The following is an 18,333-nucleotide window of genomic DNA, read 5'->3' as shown; positions in this document are numbered from 1 at the left end:
GCTTTCCAGGGGCTCCAGGCCCTTGTGGGAAGGCAGCATGAGATGTCCAGCAGCAGTACAGCTTAGTGTACTTGGCAAAGGACCATATGAAGAGTGAAGGAGTCTGGGTTCTGGTTGTGACTATGATACTTACCAGCTGGGAGACTTAGGATTACTCTACCTCACTGAGCCTCAGTGTTCTTCTCTATAAAATGGGGGTTGATATACTGTCCTATCCACCCATGGAAAATGCTAGATAAACTATAAAGTGAATGACAGATATCAGCAGCTATTATTATCATTATTATTATTATTATTATTATTATTATTTGAGACGGAGTTTTGCTTGTTGCCCAGGCTGGAGTGCAGTGGCACAATCTCGGCTCAACGCAACCTCCGCCTCCCGGATTCAAGTGATTCTCCTGGCTTAGCCTTCCTGAGTAGCTGGGATTACAGGCATGTGCCACCATGCTCGGCTAATTTTGTATTTTTAGTAGAGATGGGGTTTCTCCATGTTGGTCAGGCTGGTCTCGAACTCCTGACCTCAGGTGATCCATCTCCCTCCACCTCCCAAAGTGTTGGGATTGCAGATGTGAGCCACCATTCCTGGCCTAAGCAACTATTATTATTATCATTAGTCCTTGGCTCTCAATACCGTTTTGCTGAAGTGTTGACCTTTTGTGGTTCATCAAGTCCATCAAGTCAGTTTTCAGTCCCCCAGGAATACTCCTAGGAATGCCATCTGTGCACTTTTTTTTTTTTTTTTTGAGACGGAGTCTTGCTCTGTCGCCCAGGCTGGAGTGCAGTGGCCGGATCTCGGCTCACTGCAAGCTCTGCCTCCCGGGTTTACGCCATTCTCCTGCCTCAGCCTCCCCAGTAGCTGGGACTACAGGCGCCCGCCACCTCGCCCGGCTAGTTTTTTATATATTTTAGTAGAGACGGGGTTTCACCGTGTTAGCCAGGATGGTCTTGACCTCCTGACCTCGTGATCCACCCGTCTTGGCCTCCCAAAGTGCTGGGATTACAGGCTTGAGCCACCGCGCCCGGCCATCTGTGCACTTTTGAGGGGAATTTCAGGGTCTGAGAATTTTGTAGTGTTCAGTTGAGGCTAAAAGGGATACTAGGCCAGAGAGAGATGATTGTGAGCTATATGGAATAGAGAGGGTTGAAGGGGTCAGTGAGTGAAATCATCGGGTCTTCCCGTGTGCCCAAATGCCTAGGGTACAAACACCTTCCCACCTGGAGAACCTGACTGTTCAATTTTTAAGAAAATCTGAAAGTAACAGCTAACACATACCTGTTTGTGTGGTCCTATATGCCCAAGATTCCCATATTGCCCTCAAATTTTAGCAAATGTGTTATTAGGGCATGGAAGATGAAAAGGGGAAATGTTGACAATAACAAAGATAGCTCTTAGGAAAGAAATCAGAAACTGGGTAAAAAGCCAGAAGGGGAAACTTGCCACAGTTTCCTTCTGAAAAGAGTACAAACTGGAGGCGGCCAAGGTATGGCTGAACACAGAGCAGGGCCTCTACACACTTACTCTTGCAGAGCCCCGAGTCCTGGTAAAATGATGACCGGCACTGCTCCACGCAGGCCCCATCCTGGAGAATGTAGCCATCCATGCACTGCAGGCAGTCTGTTTTCAGGGGCCCACTGCAGGCACTGCAGCTCCAATCACACTCTAAAAAAGAAAGTCTGCATTAGACTATCTTCCTTTCTGTCCATCCTCAGACCCAGCAATTCATTTATGAGGAGTCTGTTTGCAGCCGCAAGGAGTAAAATAAGGACAATGTAAGAGATGTCAGATAAGCAGACTCAAACGAGGTTTCCACTTGTAGTAGCCTGAATGCTTCTCTGAGCTTTAAGTGTTCCCTAATTATGTTAAACACGGACATGTACAAGGAACACTCCATGCTTGTGCCGAGCCTGCTTGTCAGCAGGGCTGCTGAGAAACCAGATTACTCTGGTCTTAATTCTTTATCCCTGTGCCACATCAAGTCTTCAGGCAAAACCTGCCTCAGGGAGTGGCCAACTTGCCCCACAAACCTGTCAGTTTGTGGTGAAAAACAAGATTATCACAATTCCACCCCATTATAAATGATTTCATAACTATGCCGGCAGTTTTCAGCTAACCCTGACTTCTTCCAAGTACTCAATGCTCAATAGGTAAAGAGATGTCAGAGACTCAACTAAGAATGCATCTGCTGCCACCAATAACACCAGTTGCATGAGTTTCTATCTCTCAAAACCAGGCATTGACCAAAATGACAGAAAGAACCAATGATGTCAGAATTATATGGGGCATAAAGGTCCTGTCCAGAAAGAAAGAGGTTGCTAAAACAATAGAAGATCTCATTTAGGCATTAGAACGGACTCAATTACATGTTAATTTGCTCCATAAGCACCTATGGGATAGTCACTGAACAGCAGGAGGGGGCAATATAAAGGTGGTAGGTGTAGAACTTGTCATCAAGGAGCTTATGTTCTAGAGGGGTCTAACCTTGAATGTGCATGCAAATAATCCAGGGGGGTTGTTAAAAATATGGATTAGGCTCAACATCAGATTTATCAAATCAGAGTCTCAGGGATTGGGATAGGGCAAGGGAAAACATGTTGCTGCTGTACTTGTTATTGTGAATATTATAGTTGTTGCTGTTGCTGTTGCTTTTAATGGCCCAGGCAATTCTGATGCAGTCAGAAAACTCATGTTTGAAAGCCAGTGTTGTAGCTGGTAAGGGAAGTGCTACATGCATGGAAGATGGGATGGGATAGCACAGTTAAGTGCATGGGTTCTGAAGAAAGGTAAATCTGTATTCAGGTCATGACTTTGCTACTTTTTATCTGTATTATCCTACAATAATGTTTTTATCTATATTATCCTTGGTTTCTCACCTGTAAAACATGGGTGAGAATAGTACCCATTTCATAAAGCCATTGTGAAGAATAAAATGAAATAATGAAATTCAATAATTTAGCACAGTGCCTGGCATACAGTAACAACTCAATAAACTTTTGCTGCTGAACTGTTTCTCTTAGAGAACCTATCTCCATTCAGGGCCACCCTGGATCTCACCTTCCATTTCTGCTAAGAAACTGGAGAAACCTCTCATAGTTACCTTTTCTCTTCCTTGATAGAATATTTCTAAGTCCCAAGGAAATCAGGTAAATATGCAAGACAGCACACGTGCTTCCAAGAAGATTTACAAAGTTAATCCTATTCCTTTATTTGGCTGAATCAGTCCTGAGGGAAAATGACTAAAACAGAGCCTTGAAAACTGCCAGCATAGTTATGAAATCATCTATAATGGGGTGGATTTGTGATAATCTTGTTTTTCACCACAAACTGACAGCTACTGGTTAGAAGTCAAAAAAAAAAAAAAAAAAAAGAAAGGAAAAAACCTCTGTGGTCTTGAACACAGCAGACCACCTAAGTTGACAACCAAGTAGAATTTCTTGGAATGGAAAGTGTGTAATTTTGCAGAACCTTACAGCATCCTAAGTTTACTTGACAGATGTTTGACCACCATATCTAAGCTCTAGCTTCTCTACCAGAATCAGAAGGATAGAGAGAAATGTGGAAGGAGGCAGCAATGAGGAAACAGACAGGAGCAAGTAAAACCTGTTCTTTACCCCTGCTTTTCCTCTTGCTGAGCACTACCATTCAAAGAGCATCAGCCCCAAGAATTCCAACTACTGAAGAGCAAAGAAAAAGGCACTTGGCATTTGACATTATCTCCCTATAAATTTCCTTGAATACAGGGACTATGTCTTCACTCATTTAAGTATGTTAAGCAGAAATGAACACATCAGACATGACTCCTGACCTCATCAAGCTTAGAGGCAGCAATCTAGAGTTGTAAATGCAAACACCTACAGCCCAGGAAAGTAATGTATCTTCAGAGTAGGCCTTGTGTGATAGAAAGGGAATGGTGGGGACTGATGAACTGAAGAGATCCTTCTCCATCCAGCAGGGACTACAGCTACACTGTTTCAACCTATAGTTGCACTGTCGGGATGCATATCCAACACTACTAGAGCTTCTGGTTAAAAAAAACAACAACACTTGAAAATCTCAATTTTTGTATGTGAAATCTTCTGATTTTTAAAAGGTGAATAATTAAAGATTTTAAAGCATTGAAACATTAGGCAGACCAAAGAAAACATGTCTATGGGCCAAATATAACCTGAGGATTTACAATTTGCCACCTCTGGTCTTGTTATCAAAATGTGGCACAATGTCTGACACAAGAAGGTGCTCAAAATATACGCTTAATAAGTAAATCAAGGAGTGAATAAATGAATATATACATACACACACAATTGTTGCTATCATCAGAGACTGTCAAAATATATGATGACTGGTGTTTTCTCAATATGGAAAACTAGACATCAGTAGTAAAGGGGTATCACTGAGTAAAAGAATCGTTACACAGTTCAGGAAGAGCTTTACCTTTGCACGTGTTGGTGGAGAAGTCAAGATAGTACTGTGGGGCACAGCTCTCGTACTGACATTCCCCAAAGAGCAGAACCTTGTTTGGATCTCGGCAGGAGGTACAGCTGGCCTGTGAATCACAGCTTCCACAGTGTGTGTTGCATGCTGAGCAGACAGGAAAAGAAAATGACCAGATGATTACAATTGCAAATACTGAAGCACTGATCAAACCTAGACAGATGTTACATAGGAACGAAGCCTTGCTCCAACCTGCTCCACATTTCGTTATGGCTCATAGCCCTCCCCTGTGATCAACAAAAACAGAAAATATTAGTTTCCAAAATAGAAAAGGGTAATCTTATTTTACAAAGAATATAAATTGCAAACCCAAGAATGGAAATCCCATATCCAAATTGTTCTGTGATTCAGCAACAGAATTTATGCTTACTCTAAGATCCCTGGAATTACAATTCAGAACTTAAACCTTACTTCTTCAGGAATCAAGCTTCCTTTAGTTCATAATGTAGATTCAGGTTTTTGTGTGATGCCAACATTAAAATTAGGCACCAACTTTATTGGGGAGCTTGGGAAACCCCCTACTTTAAGATGCAAAGGACTTGAAGGTGAACTGGTTGATTGATTTGCCTAGTTACAACTCTTAGAAGCTAGCCACGTAACTCTGACATTCAGGGATGATCCCCTAATCTGGTCATGCTTCCATCATCCCTCATTTAACAACTGGCATTTCTCCATCGACATAGTTTTTCATGCCAGAAACCTCGGAGTCTATCTTGACACCTCTCTTTCCCCGACTTCTAATCCAATTATTCACTGGATCCTATTTATTCAAACTCCAATATAACTCTCAGAACTTTTTACTTTTTTCCATATCCACAAATGCCAATATTTCTAAGCCATCATCATCCCATGCTGAACTACTATCACAGCCTCCTAATTGGTTTCTCCATCTCCGCTCTGACCCCCTTGCAATCTATTTTCCACGCATCTACCAGAGTGGCTTTTAAAATTCATACAGCTCAGGTTTCAGAGTACACTTTCGCCTTCAAACTCAATGTCGTTTTTCAATCCTGGACAATTTCCAGCCATCATTTCTGCAAATATTACTCTTCTACCATTCCCTCCATTCTCTCCACATGGAAATCCTATTATAACATGTATATTTGAATCCTCTTAATATAATCTCTGAGTCTTTAACTCTTACTCATTCTTCAGTCTCTTCTGGGACTGTTGTTAACTTTCTATTCTAAAACCGACCTTCCATTACAGCATCCTGTACATGTTTTTCATGCAAATTTCATATAGCAATTTCCATTTGAGTGATTATTTGATTAACATTTGTATCTTTTAGGCAGCAAACTTCAAGAAAGCAAATAGTAGGTCTGTTTTGTTCATTGTAATGTTAGTCATCACCTAGCTTGTTATCTGTCATATTATAGGTGTTCAATAAACACTTGCTACATAAATGAAATAAAGCTAGATATTGCATAAGATATATACAACCACCAGCATTTCTGTCTCTTTCGGAAATCTTCCCTAAGTATGTGTCAGAGGAAAAGTTCACAGAGAAACCCAGTGAGTTTTAGATCTATATGATATCAAAGTATATGGCACAGTGCAAGAAAACTACCTCCCTGAAAAAAAAAAAAGAAAAAAAAAACACATGCTATTGTTTCACCTACAAAGAAAGACATTGCTATAAAACATTCATTAGAATATGTATATTGGCAATTTAAGGTCCTGGGAAAATTCTAGACTGGATTTTCAGTTCTAATTATTTTCAATAATTAGAAAAGAATATTTTAACTGTTGTAAGCTTAGGTGAGACCAAATTTTTATCCTTTTTTTTTTCCTAGAATTTTTATGCATGGTGTATCTTAATTTTGGCAAAGAGTTTGATAGAGATTCCAAAAATAAACTTGTGAATACAAAAATGAAGTAAGACCTACTAGTTGTAAGTGGATTTGAAGGTGGTTGAAAAGCATACTCAAAATGTGATCAGCAAATCTTTATAATTGATAAAAATAGTTTCCACAGTAGAGTATCACATTAATCAAGCCTTAAATTCTTACTTGATCAATATTTTTATCCATGACTTTAATGGAAACAAAGAAACCATGTCAATAATATTTAAATACACCACATGCACCTATATAGGAAATAGTTAAGTTTCACCGGCTGGAGGAACAACAGTTCAGTTACTTTAACCAGTAGAAATAATGAACCTACAGTAATCAAGTGAAATAAGCAGAACTCTAAGAAAAGTCCCGCATTTATGTTCTAAAACCAACTGTACAAATACAGAATGAAGAAGACCTGCTTAGAAAGCAGTTGCTATGGAAAAAATATCTAAGATTTTTAGTCAATAACAGGCTTGATAGTAACTAAAAATGTGATATGCAACGTAAGGTCAGCCGCTCCTCCTTTCTTGACATAGAGCTGCAAAATGAGGTCCCCGAATGCCAGTTTCCCAGCCATAGGTCAAGGCCAATTCCTTGTCCTAGTGTCTGAGGGTCTCCTATGACTTACTTCCACCTGCCTCTGTGTTCCTGAATCTTTTTTCTTCTTTTTTGAGACAGTTCTCACTCTGTCACCCTGTCCCCCAGGCTGGAGTGTGGTGGCATGAACACAGCTCACTGTAGCCTCTACCTCCTGGGCTCAAGCAATCCTCCCGCTTCAGATTCCCATATTGCTGGGTCCACAGGCACATGCCACCATGTCCAGCTTATTTTTTAACTTTTTCTAGAGACAGGATCTCACTTTTTTGCCCAGGCTGGTCTCAAACTCCTGGCCTCAAATGATCCTCCCATCATGCCCTCCCAAAGTGCTGGGATTATAGGTGTGAGCCACTGTGCCTGGCCTGAATCTTTCCACAGAGTACTCATTCCCCCTTGGAACCCTAATGTATACCTCAGCCCCTTCACTCACTTCTAAAAGAAATGGATTCATGCTGAGCATTTTGGATTGCTGGAAGACTTTATGGAGGATTTGGAGGGACATGGTAGTGTCACATTGAGAAACAGGTGGCTTCCATGACTTCTTCCTCTTACCCTTTCCAAAGTAATGAGTAAATGGCTGACCCTGTCTGACACCGAGCAGTTCTGTAGGCACCAACGTCCCTCGGGTTCTCAGCTTCCATGGTATTACATTCGGACCCCACAAAGTACTTACTAGTCCTGACGCAGACATCTTAGTGTGGCCACACCTGGAGTAGCAGGGGCAGTTCTCTGAGGTCAGTGACCCCTATAGCAAATGCAGGAGGATGGTGAAAAAGGTGGCAGAGTGCACCAGAAACCAGTGAGGGAAGCTGGGATGTCCAGTAACCATCACATCTGTGATGTGCTGTAAGCAGTGAGGGACCTCACAGTGTAGGGGTTCAATTACCTTCTTAAACAGACCTGTTTTCTGCTGTAGGTCTAAGAAATGGTCATTCACTCCTGCTTCAATACTCCATTGTCTCTAGGTCTACATGGCACAGAGATACCCAAGTGGGGAGTGATAGTTAATTTCAAACTTTGGAAAGTAATCGTGCGAATGAAGGAGGAAGCTTATTCCATATCACTTTGGAGGCAAGTTCTAGGGCCAATTAAAAACAACTGTCCAACAACTCCAGCTCCCCAGCAGTGGAACCGGCTTTCTTCTGTGGAAGTCTGTGGAGGTGAGTGAGAAAGAGTCTCTGCACTGGTGCAAGATTGGCTTGAGTAACTCTGGAATTCTCCTCTAATACCAAAGCACTATGGTTTCAAGAACTCAGAACCTTACCTATCATCTCTTTTTTAAAGTTCCTACCGCAACTGGTGACCCTTAGATTTTTTAATTCAATTAATAGTACATCCTCTCGAAAGATTCCTGTAACTACAATATCTAGAAAGCTCTCCAGTCCTTACTTCCTTCAATAATTTGGTTATGAATGCCTCCCTTAATATCCCTTAATACTGATTACATTTCCTCAAAAGCCCTTATTGCAGAATTTCTAAAATTGGCAGGCTTATAATTGTCTGTAATTATGAGTATTAGAATAGAACATTGTTGAATTTTTTTTTTCTTTGAGACCGAGTCTTGCTCTGTCACCCAGGCTGGAGTGCAATGGCGTGATTTCAGCTCACTGCAGCCTCTGCCTCCCAGGTTCAAGCGATTCACCTGCCTCAGCACCCCCTGAGTAACTGGAATTACAGGTGTGCACCACCATGCTCTGCTACTTTTTTTGTATTTTTAGTAGAGATGGGGTTTCACCATGTTGGTCAGGCTGTTTTTGGCTTTTTGTTTGTTTGTTTGTTTTTTTAACCTATTAGAAACTCAAATATCCCAACGTAGGAGCATACTTTTTCAATCTTAGAATGAAATTTAAGGACTAAACTTAGGAAATTCTTAATCCAACTGAAATATTCTATGAAATTCTATTTACATGGGATGATAGCAAATGTGTTTGTGCAGAGGCCACCCTGCACCAAGACAAAAACTTCCCAGAAGAGAACTATTTCAATGCAATGTATTTTTGTTACCTGTACTTCATACAATGGATTCTATTTTTTCTTTTGAACTTTTATTTCTGTGATTCCACTGCTGTGAAGAGCTTCATAAATCTAAGTCACTAGTTCTCCACCAAGACTCTCTTGCTCTTGAATAGAACATGGAAGTATTTCATTCCTGTCTCTTGTATTACAGAATCTACAGATTCTGGCAGACAGTTGATATATACAAAGCAAAGTTTTTGTTACAAAAGCAATCTTCCCACTGGTCCAAAAAAATTTGTTTTTAGATCTCCAGTACCTCCACAGATGATGCAACAGGGTGAGTTCCATATAACTAATGCAAAGCTTTGCAAGGATCTCAATAAACTAACAGTAATATCTATCATCCTATCTATAAAATAGAAATATCTTTACTACTTTATTTGACTCTCATTTTAGATGATGATGATAAAAACAAAACAATGGTTAATTAATTCTGACAACTTATTCTCCACTATGGTCTATATTAAATGTAACAACAATAGGATGTAGGTACTATTATATAAATCTTCCTTTTACAAAAAAAAAAAAAAAAAAAGAAACGAAACTGAGGCCTAGTGGTTAATTGGCTTGTTCAAGGTCATAAAGCTCTAAGTAGCAATTAGGATTTGAACTTCAATTCTCTGACTCTAGAGCCCACTCTCCTAACCACTACTCCACAACTCCTTCAGCATGGTATCCCTAGAACACACAACTGAAATATCACCACTGTATTCGTTAACTGTCATTTTCAAAAGTATAACAATTTTTCATTTTTGCAAATGACACTTTGGTACCTGAGATAAAATAAGCAGCATCAGCCCATCATAAATGTTCCTTCATCTGTGAAGGATATCTTATTTTTTTTTCAGAGAGATTTACCCATTCCCTAATAGAATATCCTAACTCTTTGTTTGTGCCTGACTCAAGGTAATTAATCGTATTCTGACTTACTTGAGAAATAAGACATCTATATAAGTAACTCCCATACAAGTCCAAATAACTACTGTTTAGGCAGAAATGGAATATTTCCAGCATGCAAAGCCTATACACTGTCAATATTCACAAATACATGTACAAAACAAATTCAATCCAGAGAAGTGCTTAGTCCACTGACTGTGTACTAGAGCAAGTTCCACTCTCTGCCTACGGTCATAGAATAGGATTGCTGAGAAAAATTATAAAGATGAAACAAACTAACACTTTTATTTTTTAAATGAGATAACCTGGACAGAGAAGTTAAATAACTGCCCAAGATCACACAGCTGGCACTTACAGAGGAGACCCTACCGCCAAGCCCAGCACTTTCGATTAGGCCGATATCTGAGCTATAATCTGTTAATGGCAACCTTATTGCCTTTGTAGATTGGTTTTCTTCCTTTTATAAAAATAAAGGCTACCAGGTGAGAAGATGGAAGTAAGAACCTCACATTTCTTTCAATGGCTTCAGAAAGGCAGGAAAGGAAGGAAAGGAGAGAAGGTTCATTGGAAAAACCTACGCTGGCAAACATGATTATCATCAAGATAGTGCCCAGGGAAGCAGGTGGTGCTGCAGGTGCCAGTGTGGGACAGCACGAGGTTGGTGTCACATGAGGAGCAGGAGAAAGGTCCTCTGCCCTGGCAGGTTCTGCAGGAGGAGTGACATTCTGCAGAGGAAAAAGAGACACAACAGAAACTGTGATGTCAGATTCTCTTCCAAGCAGCATCCCAAGTGTGGGTAATAAAATCCCAACATTGAGAACATTGGCAGGTCTGGTTTACAGTCCCATGGCATACTTCCCGCCTCCACTCTCTCTTAGGAAAGGTCAAGCCTTCCCAGCTACTGCCCGAAGAGAATCTCGGGTGGCAGCTCCAGCTCCTGAGTCCAGCACTTACTCACTTTTACAAGCTCCTCTCTCTGCATAGTACCCTGAAGGGCAGTCAGGAACACAGTGGTCCCCGAGCAGCAGGTAGCGGGCATTGTGGCACCTCAGGCAGATGCTCTCGGTGTTGTGGAGATCAGCTGCACAGTGCTGGCACAGAGGATGGCAGTCTGGAAGGGGAAGGGGAGCAGAGAGAAGGCACGGGTGCTCATGAGCACAAAGTCTCATCACTGCACAAAGGGCAGAAGAGATTTCAATTACAAACACTGCAGCTGACAGCTGGAGAGTAGCCCAAAGGCAGTGTATATCAGTAAAGTAGAAGCTTGGGACCTGTACAAATTGTGTGTTTGAGGTTTTTAGCAAATGGCCAGGCCCAGCACAGTGACTGAGTTTTCATCCCTTTCCAATGGAATGACCTTTAGATACGGGGGTGCCACGTGATAGATACTTGCTAGGAGTATAGAGAGAACTTCCTGACTAACAGAAGCAGTAAGATCAATACTATTAATATCTCCCCTGGGGGTCTGAGACTGGAGTGCAGCTTCCCCCATCCCCTTCACAGTAATAGAGGCAGGAGGCAGAGAATTTCTAAGAAGACAGGGAGGGTCCTTGGTGAAACCCCATCTTCACCATAAAACAACAACAACAAAAAACAGTCTGAAACTCGTGACAGAAAGTCCAAAGTAAGAACTTCTATTCCTCTTTGCCCACCCTCTCCCAATTGGTTCTTTCTGAATCATGCCTTTTTACCAACTGAATGTTGCTTTTTCCAAAACTACCTATGGCATGCCCCAGCCCCATCCTGTGCCCATAAAGACCCCAGACTCAGTCAGTAGAGGGGAGACAGCCTGACTTTGGGGAAGAGACAACCTGATTTTGGGGGAAGACGACCTGTCCTTCTCGTCCCCTCTCCAGCTCCCCTCTCTTCTGAGAAATGTTTTCATCACTCAATAAAATTCTCCACTTTTACCATCATTCAATTTTCTGTGTAACCCCATTCTTCTTCAACACTGGACAAGAGCTTGGGGCCCACCAAGTGCCAGTACCCAGAAAAGGCTGTCACACCAGCCCTTTGCCCTCACCAGCAGAGGGCAACTGCCTCAGCAACAAGGCAAGAGGCCACATGAGCTGCTAACACACCACCATCTGTCAGACTGCAGATGGCGAAACTAAAAGAGCACTATAACACCCCGTCTGGGGCTTCAGGGTCATGGGCACCCTCACCTGGGTGCCACCACGTTTCCCTTGAGGTGACATGCCTGGTTTGGCTGCAGGCCCCCCATGGCGCTGGCTGTTGTGTCAGTGCCCGGAGAGGCCAGCCAGATCCTGCATTCACTAACTCACATGTTTCTCCCACAAAGGGCTGAGCACAGCAGGCTGAGTAGATGAGGCGCCACTGCCATGAGTCCGGCAAAGAAGCTGAGAAAAATCCTGCATCAACAGGGCTCCTAAGCCCTCCGCAAGGCTCCTTCTCACAGGTTTGGCCTTCCAGAGTCAGTATACCAGTCTCAGCCTTCAGTATGAATGGACAGGGGTGAGTAAATAATTGGATTGAGTTGCTGGAAAATTTTGGTCTTTAAGTAGAGATAAAGTTATGAAAAAGAGTTGTGAGTTGAAAAGTCATTTTTATGACCCAATACATAGTACATAGTAGCTCTGTAATGCCAGTTGGGATTAAAGCTATAAAACAAATTATTTTGTCCAGACAGCACTGTCTCTTGTTCTCATTCACATAATAGTCATTCTTTAATAAAGAACTTGATTGTGTTCAGCTTCCTTTGTAGGTGAAAACTTCCTGCTTTCAAGTGGTAATTACCCTTTAAGTCCCATTTATCATCTTTTATCCCAAAGGCAGGAGAAAACCCACAAATCTCAATTTACCCACCTAAAATGAAAAAGGAGTAAGATCTAGAAAAAAGAAAAGAAAGAGTTCTGGTTATGGGGCCTTCCCATCTTCCCCTGTAGGATTCAAAGCATTTCTTTGTACTCGCTAATGCACCACCCATGGCCTCAAAATGTCTTGTTTCATCTCAAGGCTTGTAGTAGAGACTGTGATTTCTAGCGAAATCCATGCTGGTAAAACAGATTCCTGCCGCTGAAATCTGTTAAAAACAGGTCTTTCTCTGTACACTGTTGGTGATCCTAACTGTTGATCATCTGGATGCGTTCCCTGCACATGAAGCAGATCTCCCTTTCATGTCCAGTGCCCACTCATCCACATGAGAACCCTTCAGAGGACCTTCATAGTCATCCCAGAAGTGAAGCCACAGGAGTCTGACTCAAAAACGCTGATTCTTTTGGCAGCATACAAATTAACAGTCCCCAACCTTTCTCTGAACTTTGGGAGTTACAAATTACAAGCAGCCTTTTGCCAATATTAGGAACAATTCATGATATCCTGAAAGCCAAATGAATCCTCATTTCAGCCCTTCAGTTAAACTACAAAGGAAATTATGACTGTATTGAAGGAAATATGAGAAGGCGGCTACTTTCCCCAGATTTGGTGTATGGCTTCCACATAATGCCAAGCCCTTTGTTCTCTCTTCCCTATGCCTTCCTTACCGTGCCAGGAGCACAATCCCAGTTGTGCAAAGGGAAATTTAAAAACCTTCAAAAGTTGCAAGAGCAAATGAAGGTGATACTGTTTTATGATTACCTTAACAAGCGGGTAAATGTTAGGATTGGAAACCTAGGAAACACTACAGATTCAAGGCTCCGTTATTTGAAAAGTTATGGCCTATCCTCTTTAAAGCAGTTTCTTCCAGAGCTTTCTGAACTTGGGCAAGCATCAACAAGATCTGCAGGTGTTCAGTGGTCTAAAGACTAGTTGCATCTAACAGATGCTTTCTCTAGCATGCAATTAGAGAAACATAAAAGAATAATCACCCAGGGGATGCTTTCAAGAGAAAGTAAGCAGACCCCTGTAGTATTTTGTGGGTACAACAAATAAGTATTTATGGATTTATCTGATCTTGGGATCTCTGTTTAAATAAGGAGTGTAACGTGTGTTAAATATTCTAAAGGAAACTGGAGCCAGATTGTGGACATTCCTTCCCCCTCACCCAGCAGTGCTTTTAAACCCTTATTACTCTTCTGAAGTCACTACCCTACTCTACCCATCCATTCGTCTTCCCAGGTGATCTCATCTACATCATTAGGCAGAGCATCCTGGATTCATTCCTTTCAACCTCAAAACACCTATCTATTCCTGTTTTTATTTCATTTCCTCCCTTCTCCCATGATAAAATGGCTAATGCCTACACCTATATTCTTGATCCAATTTTCAGTATTATTCCCTATTTTCTCCTATCTCTCTTTTCAACCTCAACTTCCAACCATGCTCTCCATTGCCCACTGTCCTAAAAACTTTTCTCTACAAACAGCTCATCTCTTGCCTTCCCTTAACTACCCAGCTTCCTTGCCCCTCTAACTCCTCACTTCATTGTTATCTGTCTTCAAAATATTTTACTGTGGTATTGCTCTTGAAAAGGTCTCTGATGTCCTCTTAAGGACCAGATCTAATAGCCTCCTCTAATTCCTTATCCTACCTGAAATCTCTGCAACACAAGGCACTGTTGACCAGGCAGCCCTCCCCCTTAAAACTCTCTCCTCTCGGCATGAGTGACACAGGTGCTCTTCTTGGCTGGGTTCTCTTTCTGTGCCTCTGATGACTTATAAATATAGGGGTTCCTTACAGCCTTTAACTTTTTCTATCCTTCTAATCAAGTCTCTGGAGATCTTAAACCAGACATGGCTGTTTGGCAGATTTGGGTACACAGACGCCAGAAATCAATGGAAAGGTCTGAAGAGTTTCAGAGACTCTGAAATTACTCAGGGCCTCTGCTTCCTTCCACAGCTCCATGTTAAGCCATAAGAAGGCATCAGATCAGTCCCCAGACATATATTGCATGATGGAGTGAGTGCTCAGAGTCAATAGAGAAATCAGTACACGACACCCGAATATATAAAATGATCAACTCCAAGATGCCCAACACATCACATTTATCCAAGTTAGTTTATAGTTTTACCTCACACAGGAGATTATAAACACTGGAGTGTGGAAAGTTAAACTCTCTAACTCTTTTTGTTCACTACCTGTATTCATTCTATGGTTTAAAAAGTCATGCTGAACACCCAATCCTGTGAATAGACTCATTCCAAAGCAAAACCTGAGTGGGACCCATGTTAATCCACTCATGCAAACTTTCCTTCCCAGCTCCATCATATGCAATCCCCCAACAGAAGGCCAATTATATAATTAGGCTCTCAAGGTTGGTTGACTGATTTTTATTAAATCAAGCTGAAAAGAATAATAAGTCCCCCAAACCTAGGGAACACTTTTGTCGTCAGAGGCTTGAAGTCAAAATCTCTTTGTAGGAGAGAGTTTCTTGGGAGACCTCAAAATGAGTAACGATCTGCACGGAAAGAAGCCAGAAATCAGAGCAACAAGGGCTTGAGGATTAATACCAATGTTCTGACTTACAACCAGAAAAGTATAGTTCCCTAGGGCAGACTACAAAACTCAGGCAAGACAGGCTACAAGTAGCCGGTCCCACAGGGCACCACCTGTGAGCAGACTTCAGGTACAAGTCCAGGACTGCTGTGATCTACACAGAAGGGCTGAGCAGGTTCAGACAGGGATCTAAGGGTTTTATTTTTCTGACTACAAAGTAAGCCACGGAAGAGAAGGAAACATGAAAAATATTTTTACAAAGTATAAATAATCATAAAAATCACCCTAAGCATGGTTTTTCGGGGTCAGTAACTACTAACATTGACTTTTTTTTTTTAGTACTTTCTCTATACAATTTTACATACAGAGATTTTTACATAGATTAGATTAGATTAAATGTGGACATTATAGTACCTTTTTTACTCAATATCATCAGCATTCCCACATGTCATTAGGGACTCTGTAAACATCATTTTTAGCAGCTACATCATATTCCAGTATTAAGTAAGCAAATAAAAAATCTGCCATTTTTCTTACAGTTTGAATATTTACTTGCAGTTTGTCTCCATTTTTATAACTAAGGCTATGATAACACTTTTGTGCATAAATCTTTGTCTGCATCTCAGATTATTTCCTAAAGGACAATGTCAAAAGGGTACAATTCATATTACTATTACAGTTTACATTTACTGAGCTCTGAATACACATTGGGCAAAATATTAATTATTATAAACACATAATTTCACTTGAAGAGAAAAAGTAGGCAATGTTATTATCCCCATTTTATAAATGAGGAAACTGAGACTCTGAAAGATTAAGTCATTTGCTTTACATATATCACAAACAGACTAAGTCCAGAACATACACTTTTAAGCACTACAAGCATGAAAAAATTTAAAATTCTTAATTGATATTATAAATTTCATTCCAGAAAGTTCCTATTGATTTATATTTCAAGAGCCATTTATGAGACTGTTTCATCATAATTTTGCCAGCACTAAAACATTTAAAAATAGTAAACCAATCTTGGTTAAATTGGTTGGTGAAAATTGGGGTTATGTCATTGTATTACTTCATATTTCTTTTATTATAAGTGAGGTTGAGTATGAAAAAATTTTTTTTTCATTGAAACAATAAAAACATTCCAATGGCTACTATACTCCTACAATTTTCAGCATGGTGGGGGAAATGATTGTGGATATATCATTTTAATTGAGTATTTAATATGCACAATCAAAGAATAAACTGAGGTATTAATCAGTGAGTTCCTTCCTCATCCACTGTCACTATCCCCCATTGGACCAGGAAGTATGGGGTTATCATGTGTTCCCAAAGTTATCAAATCAGACCTACAAAGACACTATACTTATAGAACCCAGAGCATAGGAGATAGAAAGAAAAAAAAAATGGTCTTTTTTTGTTTGGTAAGACAAGGTGTCCCTCTGTTGTCCACACTGGAGTACAGTGGCAAAATCATAGCTCACTGAAACCTCGAACTCGGGGCTCTAGGATCCTCCTGCTTCAGTCTCTTGAGTAGCTGGACCTATAGGTGTGTACCACCGGGTCCACCTAATCCTTTTATTTTTCATGCAGACAGGAGTCTCACTATATTGCCCAGACTAGTGTCAAACTCCTGGCCTCAAGCAGTCTTCCCTCCTTGGCTTCCCAAAGTGATGGGATTACAGGTATGAGCCACTTCACTTGGCCGAAAAAGTTCTTGAATGTGCATTGGAACTAATAGACCCACGCCCTCCCCGATCAACACAACCCCTACACTCTCCGTCTCCCTACCCCAACCTAGAAAACCTTCAAACTGAAGGGGAAGAAAAAGCAGAGAGACCACTCCCTTTGCTCCTGCCTGCCCCTCTTATGGAACAGGTTGGAAGTAACCCAGTAGAATATTTGAGTCCAACAGTAGAGTGGGCTTGAGCTGTGTTTCTTGCCTTAAAGAGGGCTGTCTCCAAATTTTGTCATGGGGACAGTGTGCTGAGCAACCTGAAAACATGGTGGACACTGAGGTTCAGGACTGGCATGAGACTGTTACAAACATCCTGTAGAATGCTACAGGGATAATGATAGGGTGCCATGAAAGTACATAGCAGGGGTACCAACTTAGTCCAGGGGCCAGGGAAGACCTCCCAGAGGAGGCTGAGACAAGAACACTGGTGGCAGTTAGCTGCAAGAGGAGCAGGGCAGGGGGAGGATGTTTGGAAAGGGTTCCAAGAGGAGGGAAAGCTTAGGCAACCCAGCAGTTGAACAGAACAGGATGCCTTCAAGGAACGGAGAAAAATTCAGCATGACTGGATCTTAAAGAACACACAAAAGAGCCACTCAGACCTGGGCAGGCCAGTTTTGCAAAACATTGTAAGTTACGAAAAGGAGTCTGGATTTTATGGTGAAAGCAATTGGGAATCTCTCTCTCTCTTTCTCTCTGTGTGTGTGTGTGTGTGTGTGTGTGTATATGTGTGTGTGTGTGTGTGTGTCTTTTTTCAGTTTCTTTACTGAGGTCTCTGTGTTTTTGTTATAGATTTAAATGAGAATTTTTTTTATATATGAAACGCAACTCATGTTAGGAGAAGACATCAAAGCAAAGCAGATCTAAGAAAACTCTGACATACAGCAGCTCTTGCCATGAAACCCTTGCTGGAGGAGAAAAGCAGGCTCCTTACTGTTCTCTCCCCTCCCCCACTCCTCCCCTCCATTACATCTGCAGAAGCCCCTTTTCTGACAAAAACATCCCTCTGCTGAATTGTTCTCAAGGGGCTCATGCTAGAGTAGGCATATTAAGAATATTATAATGCAAATACATGAAAACTATTGTGACCAGGAATGGAGATCCTTGAGAAGGAAGAAAAACACACTTGTGGTTTGTCTTTGCACGACTGGGGAAGGCCTTTTCACTCGTGGACAGTTCTCAAAACTCCTTTTAAAAGGAAAACAAAGTGGAATTTGACCAAATCAGTGGTGCCTGGTAGGTAGCTCTCACACAGCTGTCAGAGGGGGAAAAATAAGATATTGGAGTAAAAATACTAGGAAATTGTGGAGAATTTGAAGGCCCACGAAAAAGGGCATATGGGTTGCATCACCTGGTTTTCA

General features: G+C 41.3%; 1 protein-coding gene across 5 annotated transcripts in view; it reads right to left on the bottom strand.

Moving 5' to 3' along the window:
- FRAS1 (Fraser extracellular matrix complex subunit 1) overlaps window positions 1-18,333 on the bottom strand; it is a 453,697-nt gene that overhangs the window by 184,043 nt on the left and 251,321 nt on the right. For 4 of the 5 annotated variants that reach the window (XM_031664538.1, XM_031664536.1, XM_031664537.1 and 1 more), the window contains 4 exons: window positions 10,802-10,954; window positions 10,422-10,568; window positions 4,433-4,579; window positions 1,523-1,663 (listed from right to left, as the gene is read on the bottom strand). In XM_031664538.1, coding sequence (XP_031520398.1) covers window positions 1,523-1,663; window positions 4,433-4,579; window positions 10,422-10,568; window positions 10,802-10,954 — 588 coding nt within the window. The remainder of the gene's footprint in view (window positions 1-1,522; window positions 1,664-4,432; window positions 4,580-10,421; window positions 10,569-10,801; window positions 10,955-18,333) is intronic. The other variant, XM_031664539.1, reaches the window with a different exon arrangement.

The sequence above is a fragment of the Papio anubis genome, chromosome 3, assembly GCF_008728515.1.
Source record: "Papio anubis isolate 15944 chromosome 3, Panubis1.0, whole genome shotgun sequence".
Lineage (NCBI taxonomy): Eukaryota > Metazoa > Chordata > Mammalia > Primates > Cercopithecidae > Papio > Papio anubis.
Note: the sequence above shows the minus strand (reverse complement) of the source record. Positions and strands in the feature narration are given on the sequence as shown.